The sequence below is a fragment of the Eurytemora carolleeae genome, unplaced genomic scaffold (assembly GCF_000591075.1).
Source record: "Eurytemora carolleeae unplaced genomic scaffold, Eaff_2.0 scaffold779, whole genome shotgun sequence".
In the NCBI taxonomy this organism is placed as follows: Eukaryota; Metazoa; Arthropoda; class Copepoda; order Calanoida; family Temoridae; genus Eurytemora; species Eurytemora carolleeae.
Window position 1 is genome coordinate 126698 of NW_019396862.1, and position 10888 is coordinate 137585.

The following is a 10888-nucleotide window of genomic DNA, read 5'->3' on the forward strand; positions in this document are numbered from 1 at the left end:
GGGGGGGGGGGGGGGAAGCAGATCAAGGAATTTCTTCAAATTAATGGAATTTAAGTTGAAGTATATCAGGTGTAGATGAAATGAAGGGGAGGGGGGTAGTGTGGGTAGATTGGGAATTAAGATTTGATCACGAGGAAGGGAAGGATTAGTTGGCGAATAGTATCAGAAGATGGGATTGGAAACTTGGTTTTCATATTTCATATATTTCTCAGCTAAGGGGAATTGTTGTTAAGTTAGGATTTTATTTTATGCTTATTCAGACTGGCCCCCGTTAAGCGTTATCTTTTTTTATCATTTCTTTGTATTATACTTAAAATTATTCTTTCTCTATTTCTTGTTTTTAAAAACTTTATTCTGAAATATTTGTAAATTTTCCTCCCTTATTGTATATATACCCCCTATTTGTGCCTCTAAATATCCCCTGAATGGGCCCCTATATCCTCCTGTATGGCCCTTGAATATCCCCCTGTATGTGTCACTGAATATCCCCCTGTATTGGCCCCTGAATATTCTCCTATATGACCCCAGTATGGACCCCTGAATATCCCTCTTGTATGGGCTCCAGAATATCCTCCTGTATTGACCCCTGAATAACATTCTTTTATGGGCCCCAGAATATCCTCCTGTATGGACCCCTGAATATCCTCCTGTATGGACCCCTGAATATCCTCCTGTATGGACCCCTGAATATCCCCCTGTATTGGCCACTGAATATTCTCCTATATGACTCCTTTATGGACCCCCGAATATTCCTTTGCATGGGCCCCAGAATATCCCCCTGTACGGGCCCCTGAATATCCTCCTGTATGGGCCCCTAAATATCCTCCTGCATGGACCCCTGAATATCCTTTTGTATGGGCCCCTGAATATCCTCCTGCATGGACCTCTGAATATCCCCCTGTACGGGCTCCTGAATATCCTCCTGTATGGGCCCCTGAATATCCTCCTGTATGTACCCCTGAATATCCCCCTGTACTGGCCTCTGAATATCCTCCTGTATGGACCCCTGAATATCCTCCTGCATGGACCTCTGAATATCCTCCTGTATGAACCCCTGAATCTCCTCCTGTATGGGCCCCTGAATATCCTCCTGTATGAACCCCTGAATCTCCTCCTGTATGGGCCCCTGAATATCCCCTCTGTATGGGCCGGGTATGGTGTATGCTGGTGCCCAGACGTCGGTAACTCAGTCCAGTTCAGGCAGTTAGGCAGTATAGGCAGTTAGGCCAGTCCTAGCCCTAAACCCTCCTTCACACATCTATCTATCTATCTAAACATCTATCCTAGAGAGAAAGTGATCCAGGAGAACTAAACAATACATGACAGATGAGGAGTATCCTTATGTATCCTTGTGTCACAGGGTCTAGGTTCTTCTTGTCATACAGTTCAATCATCCTGTACCCATAGTTAGCCTCGAGTTAGTCTAGTTAGTTATGTACTTACTACAGGGTTAAAAGGACCCTCTGCATTCCTGAGTGTACAGAGGGGTACATGATTGTAATCCATGTGGGTACAATGTGATAAGATATAATAAATTCGTGATAACATCTCTCTGATATAAGACAGTATATACCGGTTTTTTTACCAACAGTGAAACCTTAGTATGTGCAAAGGGTTAAAAATATCAAACGTCATAACTCGGTTCTGCAGTGAGGTTAGCTAAATATTTAGTTATTCAGCAAAACCTGTGACCTTCAAGTGAGCGTACATATCATATGTACATGGTTGTATGTACACTGTGTACATGTACGAGTATAATTAGCACGATGAAGACGTAAAGATGATTGTTGATGATGTGTGATGTCTGTCTCATGCTGTTTACAATCCTTGTCACATGACAAGGATTCAGATTCAGAACAGATTGATCCAGGTTGAGTAGAGAACTCAAGGGTTTTACTCCGACCCTGGGTGTGGTCTAGAGGGAGGAAGGGGAGGGGTTCTATCTTTAACGGTCTCTCGTGAAATGAGCATATAATCCTTAACTGTTTATTTAACCCTTAAATAAAACAAACATGAACTGTTTAATTTGTAAGTCCGTCCATTCTGCATATTTTTTATTTAATTTTTACCCGTTAAGAAACCTAAGTTTACTTTCACCGTAAATATCCTAGCCTGCACCCTTAATCCTATCTGCGCCCTAATCTTCTCTATTAAATACAATGGTCAACATTTGCCCAAGTAATGTCGGAATTTCAAAAATGTTCTCAAACCTTGTTTAATGACTGAAAATAATGGTTGAATGCCCAGGTTGGAGGGGTAATGAGAAGAACAATTTTCACCCAGTTTGCTCTAAACTCTCATTGATATTACCATTTTTCTGAAGGGGTTGGTTGAGTGTTGTATTACAGATATTTTAATCCTTAGCTCAGGGTCTTGCTTTGCACAGGATTCCAACGGTACCTTGAGCAAGGACTGTTTACAATCATATTTACTGATTGCCTGGGGTGAAGGGGTTGGGTGGGAGATTGTAATAATACTTAGTAGACATAAAGAAGTAACATTCAAGACAAAATAAAATAGTTCTTTTAAAAGAAATGATAGTTAAAAATAGTCGATGGTTAAGAATAGTTCATAAGAAAATGTCAGTCTAAGAAAGAAGTGGATTCCAAAAGGTAAACTAATATGACTAGGCAATAGTAAAAGTTGCATGTTGTATTCACAACAGTACCCTTTAAGCTTTATCTTGTAAGGTTTGACTATTTTCCTTCCTGTCTCTGCGGAATAAATCCGCAAGTTACTTTATTGACAATACATTATTGAATATCATCAAATTTGTCAGTTTAAGCAAAACAAAGGAGGAAGCTGAAGAAAGATTGTAGTTAAGGGAAAGAAGATTGAAGTACAAAAAAAGTCGAAAATAGCACACACAAAATGAGTACATAACTTTCAACTCCCCTAATCAAGTTTTTGTGAAGGAGAACGAACATATGTTTTATATCTGTTAAATCATTTAAGACGGCTGTCATTGATGTCATGTTTAGGTGGGAGCCCTGACAGCGGTGCAACAGACCAGACCTCGCTGCCCAAACAACAGGGTAACAGCAATGATGCGGGGGACGGGTTGGGACCTCTGCCCCACAACTGGGAGAGGGCCTGCACAGACAAGGGCGAGCAATATTTTATAGACCATAATACAGGTATAAAATGTAATTAAAGGGACTGTAGATGAGTTTTAAGTGTTGAGTCCGATTCACTACGGTATCTCTTAAACCTTTATTCTGAATAACAATGAGAAGATATCATTATTTTTTCATCTGAAATTAATTTCTCTAATTTTCCTAATACAACATAAATCTGCAAGACACAGAGAAACTACGATTGAAAATTATATTGTTTAGCTACAGAAATAAGGATATCTCTTTCAGCCCTGTTCAGACAGAGGTATAAAGGGTACAGTTGTGAATCGGACATGCCACTCTATAAATGGAGGGTTACTTAATTTTGAAATTTAAGTTCCTTGAAATAAGATAAATAAATGTATCCCTCCCTGCCCCCCTTCAGCTTTTACAACATTCAAATTTGATTATTTTATGATAATTTTTCTTTTTCCTAAATAAAATCTTTTAAAAATAATAATAACATATCGAAAACTTATTTCAATAACATTCAATCTTTTCATTAAACGGTGTTCTCTTCTTTGCAAACAAAAAGAAATTGTAAACAAAGCAGCTAATTAACAAACTTAGTGTAAATACTTCTCTCTTAATTAGAGGCTTCTAACAATTCCCTGTTTGTTTCCTCCGATTTAAAAATTTAAAGAATTTTTAAAAGAAAAATGTTGTGTTTTAAATATCAGTGACGCTTCATTCCATTAGAATTCTTCACACTCAATTTAAAGTACAGCATGCAGATTGTACGTTTTCTTATACATACTTTGCTGATCTGTTTGTCTGTTAAAGGTACAGCATGTAGATTGTACGTTTTCTATATACTTTTGCTTATCTGTTTGTCTGTATAAAGTACAGCATGTAGATTTTCCGTCTTCTATATACATACTTTGCTTATCTGTCTGTCTGTTTAAAGTACAGTATGTAGATTGTACGTCTTCTATATACATTCTTTAATGATTTGTCTGTCTGTTTGTGCCCAATAAACGGCTGAAACGATCGTGTCTTAACTTTTTGTGGGAACTCGTATAACTCCAGGGAAAGTTTATGTATGGTTAAAAATGAAAAAATTTTGCCCTGAAAAAAATGTCGAAATTTATCATGTTTAAAAAGTTGGCAATTATAAGTAGAAAAATCCGCGAAATACGATTTACAAAGAAAAATGGCGGCTTAAAGAGCAACGGTTAACAGCGCTTACATTTTTTAATAGAAAGGATATTTGAAGCCCCCTTTTTTGTATATTACTTACATTATACGGTGTACACTGAATTTAATACCTTGATTTTATTAGTCCTTGTAAATCAGTTAAATGCACAAATAAAATTAAAATGCACCAAATATTAATTGCCCGCTGTTTTATATTTAGAAATTTAAATTAGAAACTGGGGTCTAATGATAAAAATGCAAAATTCGATTTAATTCCCCAAAGGGGGTAATTTTAATTCCGTATATTACAAGCACAAGTAGCTTCAACTACTGTTAACTGAAATCCGTATATCTTTGCTATCTGATCACAAAACCAGAGTATGAGGCAAGTGTGAAGTTTCTTTCCAGTTAGGTTAACTTTATATTTATTTAAACTGGTTTTCTAATCTGTTCTTTGACGTTAATTTTATTCGGCTTTCCTTTTTTCCTTTTTTCATTTATATTTTCCAAAATGGTAATTGTATAGAAAAACTTAAAATTTGTTCTAAATTTTGAAATCTTACGTGTACAATGTTAAACACAGGAATTGTTAAGGGGGCATACTTTGAGGCCCAATAAAAAACCTGGAAACTAAAGATTTGACTGAGTCAGGGGGGCGAGCGCTAATAGCCCCCCCCCCTGAATTCGCCACTTGATATACAATGTTCAATGTACATTGTTGAAGTCGGAATCCTTTTCATTCTCTATAATAAGACATGAAGTTGTGTAAGAAGCCAAACAACGATGACTCTCCCTTATTATGGTTTGATTAATTGAATATTTGTGATACACTCGTGACTAGAGCTCTCAGTTACTTTTTAAGGACACTTCCGACCTTGCTTGGACTCTACTAAACCGCCAGACCTTTCCGGCATCCCTTGAATTCCCTAAACTCGATGGAACTTTAAACATTCCTTATATTTTCCCAACCGTCTCCAGCCGAGCCCATGGACCTTTGGTCCACTCAAACTCCTTTAGTCATCAATTTGACCGGCCCCTTAACAATCTTAACAGCCATTGGACCCTCATAGTCTTCTTCCAGCATCCATTGGACCCTCATAGTCTTCTTCCAGCATCCATTGGATCCTCATAGTCTTCTTCCAGCATCCATTGGATCCTCATAGTCTTCTCCCAGCATCCATTGGACCCTCATAGTCTTCTTCCAGCATCCATTGGACCCTCTTAGTCTTCTTCCAGCATCCATTGGACCCTCATAGTCTTCTTCCAGCAGCCATTGGACCCTCATAGTCTTCTTCCAGCATCCATTGGATCCTCATAGTCTTCTTCCAGCATCCATTGGACCCTCATAGCCTTCTTCCAGCATCCATTGGATCCTCATAGTCTTCTGCCAGCATCCATTGGACCCTCATGGTCTTCTTCTAGCATCCATTGGACCCTCTTAGTCTTCTTCCAGCATCCATTGGACCCTCATAGTCTTCTTCCAGCAGCCATTGGACCCTCATAGTTTTCTTCCAGCAACCATTGGACCCTCTTAGTCTTCTTCCAGCATCCATTGAGGGCTTGAAACCTTTGGATATCACTGTGCATGGGGTGTTAAGGGTTCGTTGCAGAAATATGTCTGAATATTAAACAAACTAATAACGGTCGAATTTGTCTGTTTAACGATCCACAATTTAGTTGAGCTGAATTAATTAATTGAAACATTTAACTTGTAATTAATCCGAAATGTACACCCTTCTTAATCTATCTACGTAATAATTCTGAAGCCTTTCTTTTAGTAATGTTTCTACTTTCTATTTATGAAAAAGTTGATAAATTAATAAATAGTTTAGCAAGCTTAAAGCTTTTATAAATAGAGCTTCAAAACTTTTGTAAATTTGTTCCGACTTAAGCCAAAAACAATTGGTAAGATAAGATTTTTTTTTGAGTTTACTGATTGATTTAAATGTGAGCCCTAATTTTAAAAACAATCTGAAAAACTTTTCTGTCTTATTCTTTTCTAATTAGAGTCGAGTCACTCGGACTATAAATAAAGATCAATATATAAAGAAAAAGTTATAAATTGAGTAATATTGTTTTACTTTCTAAAGAAAATGGATACTACAACTGGAAATAATAATACAGAAAACTTATCTAATATAGACTTAGACAATTGGTCTTAAGATAACTTTTATTCGGGACAATTTTTGTCTGTAAGATATTTCTATCACTGCGAACTATACTACTGATACTACTGATACTACTTATACTACTGATACTACTTACACTGCTGATACTGCTGATACTACTTAAACTACTGATACTACTTAAACTACTTATACTACTGAAACTACTTACACTACTGATACTAATGATACTACTTTCACTACTAATACTACTTATACTACTTATACTACTGATACTACTTATACTACTGATACTACTTATACTACTGATACTACTGATACTACTGATACTACTGATACTACTGATACTACTTAAACTACTGATACTACTGATAATACTGATACTATTGATACTACTGATACTACTGATACTACTGACTCTTAAACTACTGATACTACTGATACTACTGACTACTCACGTGCAATTTTTTTATTTTAACGTGCTGTAATGTGATTTTTCTTTAGTTTAACGTGCTGTAGTGTAATTTTTCTTTAGTTTAACGTGCTGTAATGTGAATTTTCTTTAGTTTAACGTACTGTAGTGTAATTTTTCTTTAGTTTAACGTGCTTCAGTGTGATTTTTTCTTGAGTTTAACGTGCTGTAGTGTGATTTTTTCAATAGTTTAACGTGCTGAGTGTGATTTTTCTTTAGTTTAACGTGCTTCAGTGTGATTTTTCTTGAGTTTAACGTGCTGTAGTGTGATTTTTTTTCATTAGTTTTAACGTGCTGTAGCGTGATTTTTTTCTTTAGTTTAACGTAGTTTAACGTGCTGTAGTGTGATTTTTCATTTTAATGCTAGTCTAAAAAATAAAACAAACTTAAAATACTGTAAATCGTCGATTGGAGGTGTTAAAATTTTTAAAAAATATCTTCATAACTTTGAGAAATGCGATAGGATAGTTATTTTAAAATATATGTTAGTCGTACAATACATACATTGTTATGATTATACAGCTTATAATTCAAATTCAACTCAGTAAATTCTGTTTCCTACTCATTCCAAGCTAGTCGTCGTAAAAACCGGATTTTCTTCCATGACAATGGTTAATCAGGGTTTACTAGTTTTCTTACAGTATGTTTTCCCAGTTCTTTCCATTTGTATTTAATCAATAATAATCCATGTAGAAAATAGATAGAGATCTCTTTTGTGTAAAAGGAATGTATATATTATGTAAAATATTCTATTGTAAAAGCAGGGGCGGATATTGTTATTACTTAGGGAACATTTAAAGTGTCATTTTTCGTTTTGAAGTTCCTTCCTAAAAGAGAACTTTTAAAAATGTTATAGTATCTGAACTGGGTTATTTTTCTTCATATTTATGGGGAAACATTGATTAATTCTACCGTTTCAGGGATTGGGGAAATTTTAAGGAATTTAACTCCTTGGGGAATTATGGAAGGGGAAACTTTAAAAGTGGGTTAATTATGAAAAGTTCAAATTGTACTCATACTTATTACTTACATGTTGATAGAGGCAAGAAAATTTCAATCAATCATTAATATCAATATCAATAATGTTAATTTGCCTTTAAATATTAACCAGGCACTAACACTGTGTACTTTTTGATAGCGAATCTTGCAGCCTTGCATAAATATTGCTAAACCTCTAGATGCGCAATTATATATTGCGAAATTATGCTGACATAATTTATCACTGAATTTTTCACTAGCCGGGGGGGGGGGGGNAGGGGATTGCCAATATGTTTGGCTTGAATAAATTTATTTGAAGACTGTTAATCTGTTATAATTATTCATAAAACATGGCTTCAGGACATGCAAGGTCCTTATGCATCAAGCCTTATATTTATGTAACTTGATAATATATGTATGTATTTGCAATTCTATTGAATATGAATGAGGGAGGGGGTCGATCAGAGCTCTTTTCAAGATTATAATTCTATCTTTTTAGGCAATACATTAAACCGGTCCTGTTTAGAAAGCTTTTTTTAAATCGACTTAAAATCAGTTTTGGAAATATGTTTTCTAGATTTTTTCCAACTAAAATATTTTAATTTTCAATTTTACTTTAGGTACTTCTCACTGGTTGGACCCACGCCTGTCCAGGGTGCAGAAGAGGAGGCCGGAGGACTGCGAGGACAACGAGCTACCCTTTGGTTGGGAGAGGATTGATGATCCCCATTATGGAATATATTATATAGATCATGTTAACAGGGATAAATAGTAGAAATACATCAAGATTTTTCATTCCGTTAAGAAATCCGTCAAGTTCGAATTAAGTAATCCTCTGGATATATGGATGTCATTGATTTGAGAAGAAAAAAAGAAACTCATTGTTGATTATTATTGCCACAAATTTCACTTGTTTTTTTCTCTCAAGCCGTTGATTTCCCCATTCGTTTTCTCCAAAACAGCGATGAAAATAACAACAAAAAAATTCTTTATTTGATAAAGGGGGGAAAATTTATAGTAAATTATAGATCCCCGAAATTACCCCCCTTTAACCCTATTCCTGCTGGGGGGGGGTCAAATTGACCCCCCCCCCTGTAGTTTTTTTTTTACATAACTTAAAAAGTATTCGTCTGAGGCTGTTGAAATTTTCTGACTTATCCTACATACCCAAAGCCCTCCTTTTAGGCCTAAGACCGGGCTTTAATACTAACTGTCTGATTCCTCAGGCACACTGCCTGAATGACTGCTTTTTCCTGTAACAAACTAAATCTTTGTTTTGACCCACTTACACTTGTCAGATTTTGATAAAGTTTTGCGAGAAAAAAAAATTGCAAATTTTTTGCAAACAACCTGTCAAAGGAAATTTGCACATTTTTAGTTTTTCTTGATTTTGCAATAAAAAATTCAATTTTTACAAATTTGCAAACTTTTTTGCAGATTCTAAAAGTAGAGCACAAGAGCTTTCCAATGATATATCATNATTCCCCCCCCCCCCCAGCATATCCTGGTTTTCAAGTACCCCAGCAGAGAAAGGGTTAAAATCTTAAAATTCAATTCGGAAATTCCGAAGGAAACCGATCTTTCGATTTGATTTGATTCTCTAGTAGATAAAAAATTGTTTGTATTGTTGAAAAATATGGGAAACCTGAAGAAACCTATTGGCCCAATAAAAATAGATTTCCTGCCATGAACTCACAGTAAAATCTTAATTCAGGAATGTGTACTGCTGATTTTGCATTGGCATAGATTTCTGAAATTTGAATCTGATGTTTTGCAAAACAATCCCAAGTTCACCACATGCAGTACACAATCCTGTAGTACACAATCCTGCAGTACAAAGTGCAAAAAACACTATTTAACAATTCAATATGGATCCTTCATCATTTTCTTTTACTACTATTGATCATCTACAGGAGAACACAATATGAAAATCCTGTCCTGGCGGCCAAAGCTGCAAACCACTCAGCAGGTATGTAATTATACGATAAGATTTACATACAATTCAGTGTACACTGTACACAGAACACTGTATAGTGCAAAGAACTCAGTGTACACTGTACAGTGCAAGCAACTCAGTGTTCACTGTACAGTGCAAAGAATTCAGTGTACACTGTACACTGTACAGTGCAAGCAACTCAGTGTTCACTGTACAGTGCAAAGAATTCAGTGTACACTGTACATTGAACACTGTACAGTGCAAAGAATTCAGTGTACACTGTACAGTGCAAAGAATTCAGTGTACACTGTACACTGTACAGTGCAAGCAACTCAGTGTTCACTGTACAGTGCAAAGAATTCAGTGTACACTGTACATTGAACACTGTACAGTGCAAAGAATTCAGTGTACACTGTACAGTGCAAACAAATCAGTGTTCACTGTATAGTGCAAAGAATTCAGTGTACACTGTACAGTCCAAACAATTCAGTGTACACTGTACAGTGTAAACAATTCAGTTTACACTGTACAGTCCAAACAATTCAGTGTACACTGTACAGTGCAAAGAATTCAGTGTACATTGTACAGTGCAAACAATTCAGTGTACACTGTACAGTGCAAACAATTCATTATACACTGAAAAGTGGAAACATTTCAGTGTACACAGTACATTGTGTAAAATTCATCGTACATACACTGTACACTCGTGTATACTGTACAGTTTACACTCAACACAGTACAGAGTACGTAAGAGTAAAAATTGTGTGCAATGCAGCGTATCATTATCATTTCTTCGGCCATCCAATGTATGCAGTTGTTTGTTTAACAACTTTATACCCCTGTTATATAGTCAATAAATGATCTACGGAGTTTATATTCCCTAGAACTACTAAAGGGGGGGGGGGGTAAATCTAAGCTTAAGTTCCATCTTGATATCTTTTGTTAATTCAAAAATGAAAAGGGGATGGTGGAGTTGGCACATTTGATGTAAGGGGGGGGGGCCCTGCCTTCATTTTTGGTTCAAATCTTCCAATTTTTTGGGTGCACGCCTAACTAGGGTTCGAAATTCCTATAATAAAATAAAATTGAACTATAATGACCTCTAATGACCTCTAATGACCTC

General features: G+C 36.0%; 1 protein-coding gene across 9 annotated transcripts in view; it reads left to right on the forward strand.

The window, feature by feature from the left end:
• Positions 1–10888, forward strand: part of LOC111709496 (membrane-associated guanylate kinase, WW and PDZ domain-containing protein 3) — a 104314-nt gene that overhangs the window by 71720 nt on the left and 21706 nt on the right. For all 9 annotated transcript variants that reach the window (XM_023483173.1, XM_023483175.1, XM_023483171.1 and 6 more), the window contains 3 exons: positions 2982–3137; positions 8450–8591; positions 9743–9798. In XM_023483173.1, the coding sequence (XP_023338941.1) occupies positions 2982–3137; positions 8450–8591; positions 9743–9798 (354 nt within the window). The remainder of the gene's footprint in view (positions 1–2981; positions 3138–8449; positions 8592–9742; positions 9799–10888) is intronic.